The sequence below is a fragment of the Rhodnius prolixus genome, unplaced genomic scaffold (assembly GCF_049639745.1).
Source record: "Rhodnius prolixus isolate KJV_2025 unplaced genomic scaffold, Rpr scaffold_23, whole genome shotgun sequence".
NCBI lineage: Eukaryota > Metazoa > Arthropoda > Insecta > Hemiptera > Reduviidae > Rhodnius > Rhodnius prolixus.
In genome coordinates this window covers 523,505-546,955 of record NW_027411627.1, presented here as the reverse complement: position 1 = coordinate 546,955, position 23,451 = coordinate 523,505, and the positions used below count along the sequence as shown (strand labels likewise).

Genomic DNA, 23,451 nt, shown 5'->3' with positions numbered 1-23,451 from the left:
GTGATTGGATGGTTCATCAGGTGACAATAGATGATATAGAGAGTAATACCAACTTAACTTGAATAATAGAAATTATTTAGTCAAGCACAGATATCAACATTGCAGTGAGATAGGTATAACACAAACACAACAATACCAAGAGCTCACTTAAAAAGTTTGTTTACATTTTTAAACTTATAGAAACCTTCTGTTATTGGCAACTTCTTTCAAGGTAACTTTACTGCTAAATAAACAAAGGTAATTATTTTATTTTCTGTAAGTCCTCGAATAAGAATGAAATTGTTTCTATCTTGAATAATGTATATTCCATAACTATGAAAGTGAAACACAGTGTTTGAATACAATATTTGGATGATATTTATGCGCCCATTTTGGGACTGGATAAAAAGCTATTAAACAAAATCAAATGGTTTTTATTGAATTGATTTTTTCGAGATTTATCGAAAACGGCTCTATTTATTTTAACTTGATACACTAATTGCTTACATTAGGACCGTTCCCGGACACTAAAGTAGACTTGTGGACATATTTGTTAGTTTGTTCTGTTCCTATAGCCTTGATAAAAAAAGCGAGTGATATTTATTTCAGCTATTATTTGTTTATTTTGAACATTCAAATGTAAACTCCTGTTATCGGGAATTTACTACATTAAAGTAACAATATGGTACGATGTTCGCAAATCAATTTTTTTTTTTGTATTCCTTGCAGCCATTGATCGGCAAGTGGATGATTACTTAGAGAGTAAACACTTCATTGGGTCGCCATTTTTCGCCATCCTAGTTACTGCAGGATACCTATGGCTGGTCCTAAGATTTCTGCCCCGATTTATGACTTCAAGGAAACCTTACGCTCCGTCTACCTTCATCGCTCTCTACAACCTCTCACAGATCATCTACAATGCCTACTTGTGCTATCTGGTAAGGATCATCAAACGCATTTACGTCATTATACCCCTTTTGAATAATACATGATTCCTTATTCATTATTCCAGCAATCCATTATTGCCTATTGTATGCGATGAGAACATGTTCTTAATTTTATAGAATGCTTTACAAATATTTACATAAATGACATAAAAATAAAGATGTTCCAATGTCGAAACATTATAACCTTCTTTTACTACAGTTTGGGAAAGTTTACGATAAAATAAGGAGATTATACGCAAGGAGAAAGAGAAAAAAACCTGCAGCTAGTACAGAATGTTAAAAAAAGACATACCTAATTCTTTTATGAGTATGGAATGGAAGTATGGAAGGTGCTATTTCTTGACAGAATGAGTTAGGATGACAATCTTGAATTGGGGAAGAGTTTCAGCAGAGTTTTGGATAAAAGAGGAAATTCCAGCTTGCGGAGCTGAACCTTATTTACTAAAGAATAAATGTTGGCCATAAAGGAAGAATTAAACCTCTAAATTGACCACGAACCTTAGCAGAAGCACAATAAGTGGTTGGTTAAAAGAGGGAGTTTCGATATATCTGTTCTGGAGCTATTACAGAAATTTATTTTAATGTAAAAGATGCTACAAAAAAAAACACAAAGAATTATGTTGACTTTAAGTAAGAACATAAAATCCACAAAAGTTCAGATTCGATATTTTGGCTAGGGATGCGAAGAGAAGGTTTTGGACAAAATCAGTCTATCGGATTTTATTTTTGTGTAGATTTTCTTACAATTACCGTCGATTTTCTCTTAACTTGGAATTTACATTACAAACAAACTCAGATCTTTGGCTGTTACATTACAAACACACAGATCTTTGGCTGTTACATTACAAACTCAGAGATCTTTGGCTGTTACATTACAAACTCACACAGATCTTTGGCTGTTACATTACAAACTCACAGATCTTTGGCTGTTACATTACAAACTCACAAAGATCTTTGGCTGTTACATTACAAACTCACAGATCTTTGGCTGTTACATTACAAACTCACAGATCTTTGGCTATTACATTACAAACACACATATCTTTGGCTGTTACATTACAAACTCACAGATCTTTGGCTGTTACATTACAAACTCAGAGATCTTTGGCTGTTACATTACAAACTCACACAGATCTTTGGCTGTTACATTACAAACTCACAGATCTTTGGCTGTTACATTACAAACTCACACAGATCTTTGGCTGTTACATTACAAACTCACAGATCTTTGGCTGTTACATTACAAACTCACAGATCTTTGGCTATTACATTACAAACACACATATCTTTAGCTGTTACATTACAAACTCACAGATCTTTGGCTGTTACATTACAAACACACAGATCTTTGGCTGTTACATTACAAACTCACAGATCTTTGGCTGTTACATTACAAACTCACAGATCTTTGGCTATTACATTACAAACACACATATCTTTGGCTGTTACATTACAAACTCACAGATCTTTGGCTGTTACATTACAAACTCACAGATCTTTGGCTGTTACATTACAAACTCACAGATCTTTGGCTGTTACATTACAAACTCACAGATCTTTGGCTGTTACATTACAAACTCACAGATCTTTGGCTATTACATTACAAACACACATATCTTTGGCTGTTACATTACAAACTCACAGATCTTTGGCTGTTACATTACAAACTCACAGATCTTTGGCTGTTACATTGTACAATTTTTCTTAGAAAATAAAGTTTTTGGGCAGTTCTCGTGGAGGGGGTAGGCTTCCATATAATAGACTGATACAACAAGTTTAAACTGCAAAGATGTTAAAACCTTGAAAATTATATCAATGTTATCAGAGTGTTTCTCACCGTTTATTACTGCCCTTCAAGGATTCTATCATTGGTAACTATTTTCTGCGTCATGAAATGCATTGAATTATTTTTTTTCTCAGTTTTTTTATTGTGCACCATTGTTCTGTTTGAAATTGTTCATCCACATTATTATTTTTTTCTATCTTGCATACGTACCTCTTTTGATTATTAATAATTACATTAATTAAATATCATTTTTCAATATAATTAATTTAAGTGGTGGGTGAGGGATGAGAGGAGCGAGGCTTTAGATTCCCCTCTAAAGTGCATTTCAACGAACAGTTTCCGACTCGTGTCGAATTCGTGCCAAATGATCTTTTAACCAAAATTACGATTGTTTACTACCATTTTCTTTTCAATGTTGACTTTTTTTTATCGAAAATGGTTCCAATGATTGTCTATTTTTTTTTGTCCAAATGCGAAATAGTCAATTTTTAGCCATTGGTCTCGTTTGGGATAGACTGCTTTCAGTCGTCGTCCGTCGGTCTTCTTGTTTTCTCCCCGGCTTCGCCCAGCCTCGTAGTTCGTAGATTCTCTCTAGAACTAGGAGTGTTTTCCTGTCCAATAAATCTGATATAGTGGATACATTTTGCATGAACCACGGCGCTTCTAAGGCGACACAAACTTGAAGCTTTTTTTTTTTTTTTTTTTTTTGGCACATCAACAGCTGAGGTTATTACCGCTCGGAGCTATTTCCCATGCACTGCCGGCCTCCGGACAGTGTTCTCACGTTACAGACAACACTGTCCATCACCGGACAGTGAGCTGTAAGAAGCTCCTAGGAAGAGAAAATCTAAGGGTCCGCTGCTGGATTCGAACCCGGGACCTCCGCGTGGGAGTCCAGTATGCTAACCTCATAGCTAATCCTTTCCCTAGCTTATTCAGTGCAGTTTTACTGGCGTCAGTGGTCTGATTTTTAGATGCAAACATGAGTCTAGGTTTCAATCTGTTGAGTTCAATTAGAGGATAGAATTGCCTGAAAGTCCTGGTTAGTCTCATGTTGACTTTAAGGTTGTTCACTCTGTTTAGTTTTTCCTCTATTGTGGGCAAATAGCGTGGGGAGACGTTACTTTCTGTTTTGAATGACCTCTCGAGATTGTGCTCAGGAATAATTATAACAATAACAAGTCAGTTTTGGATGATCCTTAACACGTCAAGCTTGACTTATAAGGCCAACTGTATTGAAGTGAATCAATATTTAGGTGTACAATTTAAAATCAACCAAGAAAAGTTATAAATCAAATCATTGTTTGAGATAAATCTGTGTATTCAAGTCAACTTTGTTTCGAAATTCCAGTACGTGAAGATGTTGAACTGGAAATCTTTAACAATCTGGGAGAACACATGTCATCCTGTGTCTGCAGCCAACAACTTCGATCCTGCAATTAATATAAAGGTAAGCTTGTTGCCAATGTGTGATCGCTTTGTACTACTTGCAATGGCGGCCACCTTTTTTGTATAAATTATCTTTTATTCCTTAAAACAGGCAAAAAAATAATTTTGAATAGAAGATTATTTGTATATTTTATCTTCAGCCATGGAATATTTTAAAGCAATAAACTGTGCGTGTTGACAGATGGCCGAATTCGAGTACTACTACTACGTGAATAAAATCTACGACTTCACAGACACGGTGAGTGTGGGTGTGGGTGTATGTCATCGTCTAGAGGTCGAGCGAAATTTCTGGACGCCTGAAGTGAATGGTTTTAATTGACAACCATTTGGTTGACAATAAACTAACATGTAATCGGATTTTAAAACATTTTAAATAGTAAATTAATTTTTCGCGATTACTCGCTCTTACTTATTTTAAGGACATTTAAGTCCAAAAAAGAGTGGGTAGGGTATTTTACACATTGTGTTTATCTGGACAGCGTAACTAAACAATCTGACACCAGCAGCTGCCGTCAAGAAATTTCGCATTCAGTTTTGTTATCTACAAAATTGTAGAAATGAATTTGAATATAATGTAAATAATTAACACTTCTAGATTCTATTCTCGCTGAGGAAGAAAACTTCACAAGTTACATTCCTGCATGTGTACCACCATTGTGTCATGGTTCCCTTCATGTGGATCACCTTATTCAAGCTCAGAGGTACTTTGGCTTTTTGCTTTGCTTTCCAGCGTAGACTATTGAACACAACAACTGAGAGAAAACTTTTTCTTTTTTTTATATTTAACTAACGCTTTTTTCTAAACATCAGTTATAATCTACGTAGCTAGGTGGTAAGCGTGAGAATTAATTCCAGAAATACCACAGTAGTATTCCTGCCAACGTTAGGTCATAACCTAACGAAATAATGAAATTAAATATTAAATTTAACTCAATTTAATATTTAATTTTGTGAAACCTTTAAGCACCTTATGTAGAAATCAACTACATTTAATTTATCAAAGAAAATGGAAAATTTGGTTCCGTAGCTAAGAGGGCTGACTGGTAAGTAATCTCCAGTTCGCGTTGTACATGATTTCAGCGAAATGTTTATAGTAAAGAATAAACATCCAATTAGGCGACCACCATTCCTAATTATTATTAGAATCAAGAAGCGTTGTAAACTATTCACTCATAATACAAAAAACAACAAAAATTTCCCGGAAACTCATTGGGTTTTCACGAATGATTCAGAGAGTGAGTTTGGAGTTATATGTCGAGATTAATATTGTCTAAAATCTCGAAAACTAGTAGATTTTCTTTATATTTTACCTGTATACGGAAACTACTATTGTCTATGATTGTATGAAATTTCGTTAAAATCTATCAAGTAGGAAACGAGATATTTAGTGCTAAATTTTAGATTCGTTTAAAACAGTGAAATATTTAAATCTAAATATCTGGTAAACTACTAGATAGATTTTCTTTATATTTTACCTGTATACGGAGACTACTATTGTCTATAATTGTATGAAATTTCGTTAAAATCTGTCGACTAGGAAACGAGATATTTAGATCTAAATTTTGGTTTCGTTTAAAACAGTGAAATTTTTAACTTCAAATATCTCGTAAACTACTCAATAGATTTTCTTTATATTTTACCTGTATACGGAGACTGCTATTGTCTATAATTGTATGAAATTTCGTTAAAATTTATCCAGTAGGAAACGAGATATTTAGAGCTAAATTTTGGATTCGTTTAAAAACAGTGAAATTATTCACTTCAAATATCTCGTAAACTACTCAATAGATTTTCTTTATATTTTAGCTGTATACGGAGACTACTATTGTCTATAATTGTATGAAATTTCGTTAAAATCTGTCGACTAGGAAACGAGATATTTCGATCTAAATTTTGGATTCGTTTAAAAACAGTGAAATCTTTAACTCTAAATATCTGGTAAACTACTCGATAGATTTTCTTTATATTTTACCTGTATACGGAGACTACTATTGTCTATAATTGTATGAAATTTCGTTAAAATCTATCGAGTAGGAAACGAGATATTTAGAGCTAAATTTTGGATTCGTTTAAATACAGTGAAATCTTTAACTCTAAATATCTGGTAAACTACTCGATAGATTTTCTTTATATTTTACCTGTATGCGGAGACTACTATTGTCTATGATTGTATGAAATTTCGTTAAAATCTATCGAGTAGGAAACGAGATATTTTTAGCTAAATTTTGGATTCGTTTAAAAACAGTGAAATCTTTAACTCTAAATATCTGGTAAACTAATCGATAGATTTTCTTTATATTTTACCTGTATACGGAGACTACTATTGTCTATGATTGTATGAAATTTCGTTAAAATCTATCGAGTAGGAAACGAGATATTTAGAGCTAAATTTTGGATTCGTTTAAAAACAGTGAAATCTTTAACTCTAAATATCTGGTAAACTACTCAATAGATTTTCTTTATATTTTACCTGTATACGGAGACTACTATTGTCTATAATTGTATGAAATTTCGTTAAAATCTATCGAGTAGGAAACGAGATATTTAGAGCTAAATTTTGGTTTCGTTTAAACCAGTGAAATTTTTAACTTCAAATATCTCGTAAACTACTCGATAGATTTTCTTTATATTTTACCTGTATACGGAGACTACTATTGTCTATAATTATATGAAATTTCGTTAAAATCTGTCGACTAGGAAACGAGATATTTAGATCTAAATTTTGGTTTCGTTTAAAACAGTGAAATTTTTAACTTCAAATATCTGGTAAACTACTCGATAGATTTTCTTTATATTTTACCTGTATACGGAGACTACTATTGTCTATAATTGTATGAAATTTCGTTAAAATTTATCCAGTAGGAAACGAGATATTTAGAGCTAAATTTTGGATTCGTTTAAAAACAGTGAAATCTTTACCTCTAAATATCTGGTAAACTACTAGATAGATTTTCTTTATATTTTACCTGTATACGGAGACTACTATTGTCTATGACTATATGAAATTTCGTTAAAATCTATCGAGTAGGAAACGAGATATTTAGTGCTAAATTTTAGATTCGTTTAAAACAGTGAAATATTTAAATCTAAATATCTGGTAAACTACTAGATAGATTTTCTTTATATTTTACCTGTATACGGAGACTACTATTGTCTATAATTGTATGAAATTTCGTTAAAATCTGTCGACTAGGAAACGAGATATTTAGATCTAAATTTTGGTTTCGTTTAAAACAGTGAAATTTTTAACTTCAAATATCTCGTAAACTACTCGATAGATTTTCTTTATATTTTACCTGTATACGGAGACTGCTATTGTCTATAATTGTATGAAATTTCGTTAAAATTTATCCAGTAGGAAACGAGATATTTAGAGCTAAATTTTGGATTCGTTTAAAAACAGTGAAATTTTTCACTTCAAATATCTCGTAAACTACTCAATAGATTTTCTTTATATTTTAGCTGTATACGGAGACTACTATTGTCTATAATTGTATGAAATTTCGTTAAAATCTGTCGACTAGGAAACGAGATATTTCGATCTAAATTTTGGATTCGTTTAAAAACAGTGAAATCTTTAACTCTAAATATCTGGTAAACTACTCGATAGATTTTCTTTATATTTTACCTGTATACGGAGACTACTATTGTCTATAATTGTATGAAATTTCGTTAAAATCTATCGAGTAGGAAACGAGATATTTAGAGCTAAATTTTGGATTCGTTTAAATACAGTGAAATCTTTAACTCTAAATATAATGGTAAACTACTCGATAGATTTTCTTTATATTTTACCTGTATGCGGAGACTACTATTGTCTATGATTGTATGAAATTTCGTTAAAATCTATCGAGTAGGAAACGAGATATTTTTAGCTAAATTTTGGATTCGTTTAAAAACAGTGAAATCTTTAACTCTAAATATCTGGTAAACTAATCGATAGATTTTCTTTATATTTTACCTGTATACGGAGACTACTATTGTCTATAATTGTATGAAATTTCGTTAAAATCTATCGAGTAGGAAACGAGATATTTAGAGCTAAATTTTGGTTTCGTTTAAAACAGTGAAATTTTTAACTTCAAATATCTCGTAAACTACTCGATAGATTTTCTTTATATTTTACCTGTATACGGAACTACTATTGTCTATGATTATATGAAATTTCGTTAAAATCTGTCGACTAGGAAACGAGATATTTAGATCTAAATTTTGGTTTCGTTTAAAACAGTGAAATTTTTAACTTCAAATATCTGGTAAACTACTCGATAGATTTTCTTTATATTTTACCTGTATACGGAGACTACTATTGTCTATAATTGTATGAAATTTCGTTAAAATTTATCCAGTAGGAAACGAGATATTTAGAGCTAAATTTTGGATTCGTTTAAAAACAGTGAAATCTTTACCTCTAAATATCTGGTAAACTACTAGATAGATTTTCTTTATATTTTACCTGTATACGGAGACTACTATTGTCTATGATTATATGAAATTTCGTTAAAATCTATCGAGTAGGAAACGAGATATTTAGAGCTAAAATTTGGATTCGTTTCAAAACAGTGAAATCTTTAACTCTAAATATATGGTAAACTATAAGATAGATTTTCATTATATTTTACCTGTATACGGAGACTACTATTGTCTATAATTGTATGAAATTTCCTTAAAATCTGTCGACTAGGAAACGAGATATTTCGATCTAAATTTTGGATTCGTTTAAAAACAGTGAAATCTTTAACTCTAAATATCTGGTAAACTACTCGATAGATTTTCTTTATATTTTACCTGTATACGGAGACTACTATTGTCTATAATTGTATAAAATTTCGTTAAAATCTATCGAGTAGGAAACGAGATATTTAGAGCTAAATTTTGGATTCGTTTAAATACAGTGAAATCTTTAACTCTAAATATCTGGTAAACTACTCGATACATTTTCTTTATATTTTACCTGTATGCGGAGACTACTATTGTCTATGATTGTATGAAATTTCGTTAAAATCTATCGAGTAGGAAACGAGATATTTTTAGCTAAATTTTGGATTCGTTTAAAAACAGTGAAATCTTTAACTCTAAATATCTGGTAAACTAATCGATAGATTTTCTTTATATTTTACCTGTATACGGAGACTACTATTGTCTATGATTGTATGAAATTTCGTTAAAATCTATCGAGTAGGAAACGAGATATTTAGAGCTAAATTTTGGATTCGTTTAAAAACAGTGAAATCTTTAACTCTAAATATCTGGTAAACTACTCGATAGATTTTCTTTATATTTTACCTGTATACGGAGACTACAATTGTCTATAATTGTATGAAATTTCGTTAAAATCTATCGAGTAGGAAACGAGATATTTAGAGCTAAATTTTGGTTTCGTTTAAAACAGTGAAATTTTTAACTTCAAATATCTCGTAAACTACTCGATAGATTTTCTTTATATTTTACCTGTATACGGAGACTACTATTGTCTATGATTATATGAAATTTCGTTAAAATCTGTCGACTAGGAAACGAGATATTTAGATCTAAATTTTGGTTTCGTTTAAAACAGTGAAATTTTTAACTTCAAATATCTGGTAAACTACTCGATAGATTTTCTTTATATTTTACCTGTATACGGAGACTACTATTGTCTATAATTGTATGAAATTTCGTTAAAATTTATCCAGTAGGAAACGAGATATTTAGAGCTAAATTTTGGATTCGTTTAAAAACAGTGAAATTTTACCTCTAAATATCTGGTAAACTACTAGATAGATTTTCTTTATATTTTACCTGTATACGGAGACTACTATTGTCTATGATTATATGAAATTTCGTTAAAATCTATCGAGTAGGAAACGAGATATTTAGAGCTAAAATTTGGATTCGTTTCAAAACAGTGAAATCTTTAACTCTAAATATATGGTAAACTATAAGATAGATTTTCATTATATTTTACCTGTATACGGAGACTACTATTGTCTATAATTGTATGAAATTTCGTTAAAATCTATCGAGTAGGAAACGAGATATTTAGAGCTAAATTTTGGATTCGTTTAAATACAGTGAAATCTTTAACTCTAAATATAATGGTAAACTACTCGATAGATTTTCTTTATATTTTACCTGTATGCGGAGACTACTATTGTCTATGATTGTATGAAATTTCGTTAAAATCTATCGAGTAGGAAACGAGATATTTTTAGCTAAATTTTGGATTCGTTTAAAAACAGTGAAATCTTTAACTCTAAATATCTGGTAAACTAATCGATAGATTTTCTTTATATTTTACCTGTATACGGAGACTACTATTGTCTATAATTGTATGAAATTTCGTTAAAATCTATCGAGTAGGAAACGAGATATTTAGAGCTAAATTTTGGTTTCGTTTAAAACAGTGAAATTTTTAACTTCAAATATCTCGTAAACTACTCGATAGATTTTCTTTATATTTTACCTGTATACGGAACTACTATTGTCTATGATTATATGAAATTTCGTTAAAATCTGTCGACTAGGAAACGAGATATTTAGATCTAAATTTTGGTTTCGTTTAAAACAGTGAAATTTTTAACTTCAAATATCTGGTAAACTACTCGATAGATTTTCTTTATATTTTACCTGTATACGGAGACTACTATTGTCTATAATTGTATGAAATTTCGTTAAAATTTATCCAGTAGGAAACGAGATATTTAGAGCTAAATTTTGGATTCGTTTAAAAACAGTGAAATCTTTACCTCTAAATATCTGGTAAACTACTAGATAGATTTTCTTTATATTTTACCTGTATACGGAGACTACTATTGTCTATGATTATATGAAATTTCGTTAAAATCTATCGAGTAGGAAACGAGATATTTAGAGCTAAAATTTGGATTCGTTTCAAAACAGTGAAATCTTTAACTCTAAATATATGGTAAACTATAAGATAGATTTTCATTATATTTTACCTGTATACGGAGACTACTATTGTCTATAATTGTATGAAATTTCGTTAAAATCTGTCGACTAGGAAACGAGATATTTCGATCTAAATTTTGGATTCGTTTAAAAACAGTGAAATCTTTAACTCTAAATATCTGGTAAACTACTCGATAGATTTTCTTTATATTTTACCTGTATACGGAGACTACTATTGTCTATAATTGTATAAAATTTCGTTAAAATCTATCGAGTAGGAAACGAGATATTTAGAGCTAAATTTTGGATTCGTTTAAATACAGTGAAATCTTTAACTCTAAATATCTGGTAAACTACTCGATACATTTTCTTTATATTTTACCTGTATGCGGAGACTACTATTGTCTATGATTGTATGAAATTTCGTTAAAATCTATCGAGTAGGAAACGAGATATTTTTAGCTAAATTTTGGATTCGTTTAAAAACAGTGAAATCTTTAACTCTAAATATCTGGTAAACTAATCGATAGATTTTCTTTATATTTTACCTGTATACGGAGACTACTATTGTCTATGATTGTATGAAATTTCGTTAAAATCTATCGAGTAGGAAACGAGATATTTAGAGCTAAATTTTGGATTCGTTTAAAAACAGTGAAATCTTTAACTCTAAATATCTGGTAAACTACTCGATAGATTTTCTTTATATTTTACCTGTATACGGAGACTACAATTGTCTATAATTGTATGAAATTTCGTTAAAATCTATCGAGTAGGAAACGAGATATTTAGAGCTAAATTTTGGTTTCGTTTAAAACAGTGAAATTTTTAACTTCAAATATCTCGTAAACTACTCGATAGATTTTCTTTATATTTTACCTGTATACGGAGACTACTATTGTCTATGATTATATGAAATTTCGTTAAAATCTGTCGACTAGGAAACGAGATATTTAGATCTAAATTTTGGTTTCGTTTAAAACAGTGAAATTTTTAACTTCAAATATCTGGTAAACTACTCGATAGATTTTCTTTATATTTTACCTGTATACGGAGACTACTATTGTCTATAATTGTATGAAATTTCGTTAAAATTTATCCAGTAGGAAACGAGATATTTAGAGCTAAATTTTGGATTCGTTTAAAAACAGTGAAATTTTACCTCTAAATATCTGGTAAACTACTAGATAGATTTTCTTTATATTTTACCTGTATACGGAGACTACTATTGTCTATGATTATATGAAATTTCGTTAAAATCTATCGAGTAGGAAACGAGATATTTAGAGCTAAAATTTGGATTCGTTTCAAAACAGTGAAATCTTTAACTCTAAATATATGGTAAACTATAAGATAGATTTTCATTATATTTTACCTGTATACGGAGACTACTATTGTCTATAATTGTATGAAATTTCGTTAAAATCTGTCGACTAGGAAACGAGATATTTCGATCTAAATTTTGGATTCGTTTAAAAAACAGTGAAATCTTTAACTCTAAATATCTGGTAAACTACTCGATAGATTTTCTTTATATTTTACCTGTATACGGAGACTACTATTGTCTATAATTGTATGAAATTTCGTTAAAATCTATCGAGTAGGAAACGAGATATTTAGAGCTAAATTTTGGATTCGTTTAAATACAGTGAAATCTTTAACTCTAAATATCTGGTAAACTACTCGATAGATTTTCTTTATATTTTACCTGTATGCGGAGACTACTATTGTCTATGATTGTATGAAATTTCGTTAAAATCTATCGAGTAGGAAACGAGATATTTTTAGCTAAATTTTGGATTCGTTTAAAAACAGTGAAATCTTTAACTCTAATTATCTGGTAAACTAATCGATAGATTTTCTTTATATTTTACCTGTATACGGAGACTACTATTGTCTATGATTGTATGAAATTTCGTTAAAATCTATCGAGTAGGAAACGAGATATTTAGAGCTAAATTTTGGATTCGTTTAAAAACAGTGAAATCTTTAACTCTAAATATCTGGTAAACTACTCGATAGATTTTCTTTATATTTTACCTGTATACGGAGACTACTATTGTCTATAATTGTATGAAATTTCGTTAAAATCTATCGAGTAGGAAACGAGATATTTAGAGCTAAATTTTGGTTTCGTTTAAAACAGTGAAATTTTTAACATCAAATATCTCGTAAACTACTCGATAGATTTTCTTTATATTTTACCTGTATACGGAGACTACTATTGTCTATGATTATATGAAATTTCGTTAAAATCTGTCGACTAGGAAACGAGATATTTAGATCTAAATTTTGGTTTCGTTTAAAACAGTGAAATTTTTAACTTCAAATATCTGGTAAACTACTCGATAGATTTTCTTTATATTTTACCTGTATACGGAGACTACTATTGTCTATAATTGTATGAAATTTCGTTAAAATTTATCCAGTAGGAAACGAGATATTTAGAGCTAAATTTTGGATTCGTTTAAAAACAGTGAAATCTTTACCTCTAAATATCTGGTAAACTACTAGATAGATTTTCTTTATATTTTACCTGTATACGGAGACTACTATTGTCTATGATTATATGAAATTTCGTTAAAATCTATCGAGTAGGAAACGAGATATTTAGAGCTAAAATTTGGATTCGTTTCAAAACAGTGAAATCTTTAACTCTAAATATATGGTAAACTATAAGATAAATTTTCATTATATTTTACCTGTATACGGAGACTACTATTGTCTATAATTGTATGAAATTTCGTTAAAATCTGTCGACTAGGAAACGAGATATTTCGATCTAAATTTTGGATTCGTTTAAAAAACAGTGAAATCTTTAACTCTAAATATCTGGTAAACTACTCGATAGATTTTCTTTATATTTTACCTGTATACGGAGACTACTATTGTCTATAATTGTATGAAATTTCGTTAAAATCTATCGAGTAGGAAACGAGATATTTAGAGCTAAATTTTGGATTCGTTTAAATACAGTGAAATCTTTAACTCTAAATATCTGGTAAACTACTCGATAGATTTTCATTATATTTTACCTGTATGCGGAGACTACTATTGTCTATGATTGTATGAAATTTCGTTAAAATCTATCGAGTAGGAAACGAGATATTTTTAGCTAAATTTTGGATTCGTTTAAAAACAGTGAAATCTTTAACTCTAAATATCTGGTAAACTAATCGATAGATTTTCTTTATATTTTACCTGTATACGGAGACTACTATTGTCTATGATTGTATGAAATTTCGTTAAAATCTATCGAGTAGGAAACGAGATATTTAGAGCTAAATTTTGGATTCGTTTAAAAACAGTGAAATCTTTAACTCTAAATATCTGGTAAACTACTCGATAGATTTTCTTTATATTTTACCTGTATACGGAGACTACTATTGTCTATAATTGTATGAAATTTCGTTAAAATCTATCGAGTAGGAAACGAGATATTTAGAGCTAAATTTTGGTTTCGTTTAAAACAATGAAATTTTTAACTTCTAATATCTCGTAAACTACTTGATAGATTTTCTTTATATTTTACCTGTATACGGAGACTACTATTGTCTATGATTATATGAAATTTCGTTAAAATCTGTCGACTAGGAAACGAGATATTTAGATCTAAATTTTGGTTTCGTTTAAAACAGTGAAATTTTTAACTTCAAATATCTGGTAAACTACTCGATAGATTTTCTTTATATTTTACCTGTATACGGAGACTACTATTGTCTATAATTGTATGAAATTTCGTTAAAATTTATCCAGTAGGAAACGAGATATTTAGAGCTAAATTTTGGATTCGTTTAAAAACAGTGAAATCTTTACCTCTAAATATCTGGTAAACTACTAGATAGATTTTCTTTATATTTTACCTGTATACGGAGACTACTATTGTCTATGATTATATGAAATTTCGTTAAAATCTATCGAGTAGGAAACGAGATATTTAGAGCTAAAATTTGGATTCGTTTCAAAACAGTGAAATCTTTAACTCTAAATATATGGTAAACTATAAGATAGATTTTCATTATATTTTACCTGTATACGGAGACTACTATTGTCTATAATTGTATGAAATTTCGTTAAAATCTGTCGACTAGGAAACGAGATATTTCGATCTAAATTTTGGTTTCGTTTAAAAACAGTGAAATCTTTAACTCTAAATATCTGGTAAACTACTCGATAGATTTTCTTTATATTTTAGCTGTATACGGAGACTACTATTGTCTATAATTGTATGAAATTTCGTTAAAATCTATCAAGTAGGAAACGAGATATTTAGAGCTAAATTTTGGATTCGTTTAAAAACAGTGAAATCTTTAACTCTAAATATCTGGTGAACTACTCGATAGATTTTCTTTATATTTTACCTGTATGCGGAGATTACTATTGTCTATAATTGTATGAAATTTCGTTAAAAATCTATCGAGTAGGAAACGAGATATTTAGAGCTAAATTTTGGATTCGTTTAAAACAGTGAAATCTTTAACTCTAAATATCTGGTAAGCTACTAGATAGATTTTCTTTATATTTTACCTGTATACCGAGACTACTAATGTCTATGATTATATGAAATTTCGTTAAAATCTATCGAGTAGGAAACGAGATATTTAGAGCTGAAATTTGGATTCGTTTAAAAACAGTGAAATCTTTAACTCTAAATATCTGGTAAACTACTCGATAGATTTTCTTTATATTTTACCTGTATACGGAGACTACTATTGTCTATAATTGTATGAAATTTCGTTAAAATTTATCCAGTAGGAAACGAGATATTTAGAGCTAAATTTTGGATTCGTTTAAAAACAGTGAAATCTTTAACTCTAAATATCTGGTAAACTACTAAATAGATTTTCTTTATATTTTACCTGTATACGGAGACTACTATTGTCTATGATTGTATGAAATTTCGTTAAAATCTATCGAGTAAGAAACGAGATATTTTTAGCTAAATTTTGGATTCGTTTAAAAACAGTGAAATCTTTAACTCTAAATATCTGGTAAACTAATCGATAGATTTTCTTTATATTTTACCTGTATACGGAGACTACTATTGTCTATAATTGTATGAAATTTCGTTAAAATCTATCGAGTAGGAAACGAGATATTTAGAGCTAAATTTTGGTTTCGTTTAAAACAGTGAAATTTTTAACTTCAAATATCTCGTAAACTACTCGATAGATTTTCTTTATATTTTACCTGTATACGGAGACTACTATTGTCTATGATTATATGAAATTTCGTTAAAATCTGTCGACTAGGAAACGAGATATTTAGATCTAAATTTTGGTTTCGTTTAAAACAGTGAAATTTTTAACTTCAAATATCTGGTAAACTACTCGATAGATTTTCTTTATATTTTACCTGTATACGGAGACTACTATTGTCTATAATTGTATGAAATTTCGTTAAAATTTATCCAGTAGGAAACGAGATATTTAGAGCTAAATTTTGGATTCGTTTAAAAACAGTGAAATCTTTACCTCTAAATATCTGGTAAACTACTAGATAGATTTTCTTTATATTTTACCTGTATACGGAGACTACTATTGTCTATAATTGTATGAAATTTCGTTAAAATCTGTCGACTAGGAAACGAGATATTTCGATCTAAATTTTGGTTTCGTTTAAAAACAGTGAAATCTTTAACTCTAAATATCTGGTAAACTACTCGATAGATTTTCTTTATATTTTAGCTGTATACGGAGACTACTATTGTCTATAATTGTATGAAATTTTGTTAAAATCTATCAAGTAGGAAACGAGATATTTAGAGCTAAATTTTGGATTCGTTTAAAAACAGTGAAATCTTTAACTCTAAATATCTGGTAAACTACTCGATAGATTTTCTTTATATTTTACCTGTATACGGAGACTACTATTGTCTATAATTGTATGAAATTTCGTTAAAATTTATCCAGTAGGAAACGAGATATTTAGAGCTAAATTTTGGATTCGTTTAAAAACAGTGAAATCTTTAACTCTAAATATCTGGTAAACTACTAAATAGATTTTCTTTATATTTTACCTGTATACGGAGACTACTATTGTCTATGATTGTATGAAATTTCGTTAAAATCTATCGAGTAAGAAACGAGATATTTTTAGCTAAATTTTGGATTCGTTTAAAAACAGTGAAATCTTTAACTCTAAATATCTGGTAAACTAATCGATAGATTTTCTTTATATTTTACCTGTATACGGAGACTACTATTGTCTATAATTGTATGAAATTTCGTTAAAATCTATCGAGTAGGAAACGAGATATTTAGAGCTAAATTTTGGTTTCGTTTAAAACAGTGAAATTTTTAACTTCAAATATCTCGTAAACTACTCGATAGATTTTCTTTATATTTTACCTGTATACGGAGACTACTATTGTCTATGATTATATGAAATTTCGTTAAAATCTGTCGACTAGGAAACGAGATATTTAGATCTAAATTTTGGTTTCGTTTAAAACAGTGAAATTTTTAACTTCAAATATCTGGTAAACTACTCGATAGATTTTCTTTATATTTTACCTGTATACGGAGACTACTATTGTCTATAATTGTATGAAATTTCGTTAAAATTTATCCAGTAGGAAACGAGATATTTAGAGCTAAATTTTGGATTCGTTTAAAAACAGTGAAATCTTTACCTCTAAATATCTGGTAAACTACTAGATAGATTTTCTTTATATTTTACCTGTATACGGAGACTACTATTGTCTATGATTATATGAAATTTCGTTAAAATCTATTGAGTAGGAAACGAGATATTTAGAGCTAAAATTTGGATTCGTTTCAAAACAGTGAAATCTTTAACTCTAAATATATGGTAAACTATAAGATAGATTTTCATTATATTTTACCTGTATACGGAGACTACTATTGTCTATAATTGTATGAAATTTCGTTAAAATCTGTCGACTAGGAAACGAGATATTTCGATCTAAATTTTGGATTCGTTTAAAAACAGTGAAATCTTTAACTCTAAATATCTGGTAAACTACTCGATAGATTTTCTTTATATTTTACCTGTATACGGAGACTACTATTGTCTATAATTGTATGAAATTTCGTTAAAATCTATCGAGTAGGAAACGAGATATTTAGAGCTAAATTTTGGTTTCGTTTAAAACAGTGAAATTTTTAACTTCAAATATCTCGTAAACTACTCAATAGATTTTTTTTATATTTTACGTGTATACGGAGACTACTATTGTCTATAATTGTTTGAAATTTCGTTAAAATCTGTCGACTAGGAACCGAGATATTTAGATCTAAATTTTGGTTTCGTTTAAAACAGTGAAATATTTAACTCTAAATATCTGGTAAGCTACTAGATAGATTTTCTTTATATTTTACCTGTATACGGAGACTACTATTGTCTATAATTGTATGAAATTTCGTAAAAATCTGTCGACTAGGAAACGAGATATTTAGAGCTAAATTTTGGATTCGTTTAAAAACAGTGAAATCTTTACCTCTAAATATCTGGTAAACTACTAGATAGATTTTCTTTATATTTTACCTGTATACGGAGACTACTATTGTCTATGATTATATGAAATTTCGTTAAAATCTATTGAGTAGGAAACGAGATATTTAGTGCTAAATTTTGGATTCGTTTAAAACAGTGAAATATTTAACTCTAAATATCTGGTAAGCTACTAGATAGATTTTCTTTATATTTTACCTGTATACGGAGACTACTATTGTCTATAATTGTATGAAATTTCGTAAAAATCTGTCGACTAAGAAACGAGATATTTAGAGCTAAATTTTGGATTCGTTTAAAAACAGTGAAATCTTTAACTCTAAATATCTGGTAAACTACTCGATAGATTTTCTTTATATTTTACCTGTATGCGGAGACTACTATTGTCTATGATTATATGAAATTTCGTTAAAATCTATCGAGTAGGAAACGAGATATTTAGAGCTAAATTTTGGTTTCGTTTAAAACAGTGAAATTTTTAACTCTAAATATCTGGTAAACTATTAGATAGATTTTCTTTATATTTTACCTGTATACGGAGACTACTATTGTCTATAATTGTATGAAATTTCGTTAAAATCTATCGAGTAGGAAACGAGATATTTAGATCTAAATTTTGGATTCGTTTAAATACAGTGAAATCTTTAACTCTAAATATCTGGTAAACTACTCGATAGATTTTCTTTATATTTTACCTGTATGCGGAGACTACTATTGTCTATGATTGTATGAAATTTCGTTAAAATCTATCGAGTAGGAAACGAGATATTTTTAGCTAAATTTTGGATTCGTTTAAAAACAGTGAAATCTTTAACTCTAAATATCTGGTAAACTAATCGATAGATTTTCTTTATATTTTACCTGTATACGGAGACTACTATTGTCTATGATTGTATGAAATTTCGTTAAAATCTATCGAGTAGGAAACGAGATATTTAGAGCTAAATTTTGGATTCGTTTAAAAACAGTGAAATCTTTAACTCTAAATATCTGGTAAAGTACTCGATAGATTTTCTTTATATTTTACCTGTATACGGAGACTACTATTGTCTATAATTGTATGAAATTTCGTTAAAATCTATCGAGTAGGAAACGAGATATTTAGAGCTAAATTTTGGATTCGTTTAATAACAGTGAAATCATTAACTCTAAATATCTGGTAAACTACTCGATAGATTTCCTTTATATTTTACCTGTATACGGAGACTACTATTGTCTATGATTGTATGAAATTTCGTTAAAATCTATCGAGTAGGAAACGAGATATTTAGAGCTAAATTTTGGATTCGTTTAAAAACAGTGAAATCTTTAACTCTAAATATCTGGTAAACTACTCGATAGATTTTCTTTATATTTTACCTGTATACGGAGACTACTATTGTCTATAATTGTATGAAATTTCGTTAAAATCTATCGAGTAGGAAACGAGATATTTAGAGCTAAATTTTGGATTCGTTTCAAAACAGTGAAATCTTTAACTCTAAATATATGGTAAACTATAAGATAGATTTTCATTATATATTACCTGTATACGGAGACTACTATTGTCTATAATTGTATGAAATTTCGTTAAAATCTGTCGACTAGGAAACGAGATATTTCGATCTAAATTTTGGTTTCGTTTAAAAACAGTGAAATCTTTAACTCTAAATATCTGGTAAACTACTCGATAGATTTTCTTTATATTTTAGCTGTATACGGAGACTACTATTGTCTATAATTGTATGAAATTTCGTTAAAATCTATCGACTAGGAAACGAGATATTTCGATCTAAATTTTGGTTTCGTTTAAAAACAGTGAAATCTTTAACTCTAAATATCTGGTAAACTACTCGATAGATTTTCTTTATATTTTAGCTGTATACGGAGACTACTATTGTCTATAATTGTATGAAATTTCGTTAAAATCTATCAAGTAGGAAACGAGATATTTAGAGCTAAATTTTGGATTCGTTTAAAAACAGTGAAATCTTTAACTCTAAATATCTGGTAAACTACTCGATAGATTTTCTTTATATTTTACCTGTATGCGGAGATTACTATTGTCTATAATTGTATGAAATTTCGTTAAAAATCTATCGAGTAGGAAACGAGATATTTAGAGCTAAATTTTGGATTCGTTTAAAACAGTGAAATCTTTAACTCTAAATATCTGGTAAGCTACTAGATAGATTTTCTTTATATTTTACCTGTATACCGAGACTACTAATGTCTATGATTATATGAAATTTCGTTAAAATCTATCGAGTAGGAAACGAGATATTTAGAGCTGAAATTTGGATTCGTTTAAAAACAGTGAAATCTTTAACTCTAAATATCTGGTAAACTACTCGATAGATTTTCTTTATATTTTACCTGTATACGGAGACTACTATTGTCTATAATTGTATGAAATTTCGTTAAAATTTATCCAGTAGGAAACGAGATATTTAGAGCTAAATTTTGGATTCGTTTAAAAACAGTGAAATCTTTAACTCTAAATATCTGGTAAACTACTAAATAGATTTTCTTTATATTTTACCTGTATACGGAGACTACTATTGTCTATGATTGTATGAAATTTCGTTAAAATCTATCGAGTAAGAAACGAGATATTTTTAGCTAAATTTTGGATTCGTTTAAAAACAGTGAAATCTTTAACTCTAAATATCTGGTAAACTAATCGATAGATTTTCTTTATATTTTACCTGTATACGGAGACTACTATTGTCTATAATTGTATGAAATTTCGTTAAAATCTATTGAGTAGGAAACGAGATATTTAGAGCTAAATTTTGGTTTCGTTTAAAACAGTGAAATTTTTAACTTCAAATATCTCGTAAACTACTCGATAGATTTTCTTTATATTTTACCTGTATACGGAGACTACTATTGTCTATGATTATATGAAATTTCGTTAAAATCTGTCGACTAGGAAACGAGATATTTAGATCTAAATTTTGGTTTCGTTTAAAACAGTGAAATTTTTAACTTCAAATATCTGGTAAACTACTCGATAGATTTTCTTTATATTTTACCTGTATACGGAGACTACTATTGTCTATAATTGTATGAAATTTCGTTAAAATTTATCCAGTAGGAAACGAGATATTTAGAGCTAAATTTTGGATTCGTTTAAAAACAGTGAAATCTTTACCTCTAAATATCTGGTAAACTACTAGATAGATTTTCTTTATATTTTACCTGTATACGGAGACTACTATTGTCTATGATTATATGAAATTTCGTTAAAATCTATTGAGTAGGAAACGAGATATTTAGAGCTAAAATTTGGATTCGTTTCAAAACAGTGAAATCTTTAACTCTAAATATATGGTAAACTATAAGATAGATTTTCATTATATTTTACCTGTATACGGAGACTACTATTGTCTATAATTGTATGAAATTTCGTTAAAATCTGTCGACTAGGAAACGAGATATTTCGATCTAAATTTTGGATTCGTTTAAAAACAGTGAAATCTTTAACTCTAAATATCTGGTAAACTACTCGATAGATTTTCTTTATATTTTACCTGTATACGGAGACTACTATTGTCTATAATTGTATGAAATTTCGTTAAAATCTATCGAGTAGGAAACGAGATATTTAGAGCTAAATTTTGGTTTCGTTTAAAACAGTGAAATTTTTAACTTCAAATATCTCGTAAACTACTCAATAGATTTTTTTTATATTTTACGTGTATACGGAGACTACTATTGTCTATAATTGTATGAAATTTCGTTAAAATCTGTCGACTAGGAACCGAGATATTTAGATCTAAATTTTGGTTTCGTTTAAAACAGTGAAATATTTAACTCTAAATATCTGGTAAGCTACTAGATAGATTTTCTTTATATTTTACCTGTATACGGAGACTACTATTGTCTATAATTGTATGAAATTTCGTAAAAATCTGTCGACTAGGAAACGAGATATTTAGAGCTAAATTTTGGATTCGTTTATAAACAGTGAAATCTTTACCTCTAAATATCTGGTAAACTACTAGATAGATTTTCTTTATATTTTACCTGTATACGGAGACTACTATTGTCTATGATTATATGAAATTTCGTTAAAATCTATTGAGTAGGAAACGAGATATTTAGAGCTAAATTTTGGATTCGTTTAAAACAGTGAAATATTTAACTCTAAATATCTGGTAAGCTACTAGATAGATTTTCTTTATATTTTACCTGTATACGGAGACTACTATTGTCTATAATTGTATGAAATTTCGTAAAAATCTGTCGACTAAGAAACGAGATATTTAGAGCTAAATTTTGGATTCGTTTAAAAACAGTGAAATCTTTAACTCTAAATATCTGGTAAACTACTCGATAGATTTTCTTTATATTTTACCTGTATGCGGAGACTACTATTGTCTATGATTATATGAAATTTCGTTAAAATCTATCGAGTAGGAAACGAGATATTTAGAGCTAAATTTTGGTTTCGTTTAAAACAGTGAAATTTTTAACTCTAAATATCTGGTAAACTACTCGATAGATTTTCTTTATATTTTACCTGTATACGGAGACTACTATTGTCTATAATTGTATGAAATTTTGTTAAAATCTATCGAGTAGGAAACGAGATATTTAGAACTAAATTTTGGATTCGTTTAAATACAGTGAAATCTTTAACTCTAAATATCTGGTAAACTACTCGATAGATTTTCTTTATATTTTACCTGTATACGGAGACTACTATTGTCTATTATTGTATGAAATTTCGTTAAAATCTATCGAGTAGGAAACGAGATATTTAGAGCTAAATTTTGCATTCGTTTAAAAACAGTGAAATCTTTAACTCTAAATATCTGGTAAACTACTCGATAGATTTTCTTTATATTTTACCTGTATGCGGAGACTACTATTGTCTATAATTGTATGAAATTTCGTTAAAATCTATCGAGTAGGAAACGAGATATTTAGTGCTAA

General features: G+C 29.0%; 1 protein-coding gene across 4 annotated transcripts in view; it reads left to right on the top strand.

Moving 5' to 3' along the window:
• The window catches only part of LOC141459859 (very long chain fatty acid elongase 7-like), a 91,336-nt gene that overhangs the window by 1,430 nt on the left and 66,455 nt on the right, over positions 1 to 23,451 (top strand). The window contains exons 1-5 of one of the 4 annotated variants that reach the window (XM_074139401.1): positions 23 to 211; positions 709 to 917; positions 4,064 to 4,162; positions 4,343 to 4,399; positions 4,757 to 4,862. In XM_074139401.1, the coding sequence (XP_073995502.1) occupies positions 828 to 917; positions 4,064 to 4,162; positions 4,343 to 4,399; positions 4,757 to 4,862 (352 nt within the window). In that variant the 5' untranslated portion in view covers positions 23 to 211; positions 709 to 827. Of the gene's footprint in view, positions 1 to 22; positions 238 to 315; positions 532 to 708; positions 918 to 4,063; positions 4,163 to 4,342; positions 4,400 to 4,756; positions 4,863 to 23,451 lie in introns of those variants that run through there. The other 3 variants (XM_074139400.1, XM_074139402.1, XM_074139399.1) reach the window with 3 other exon arrangements.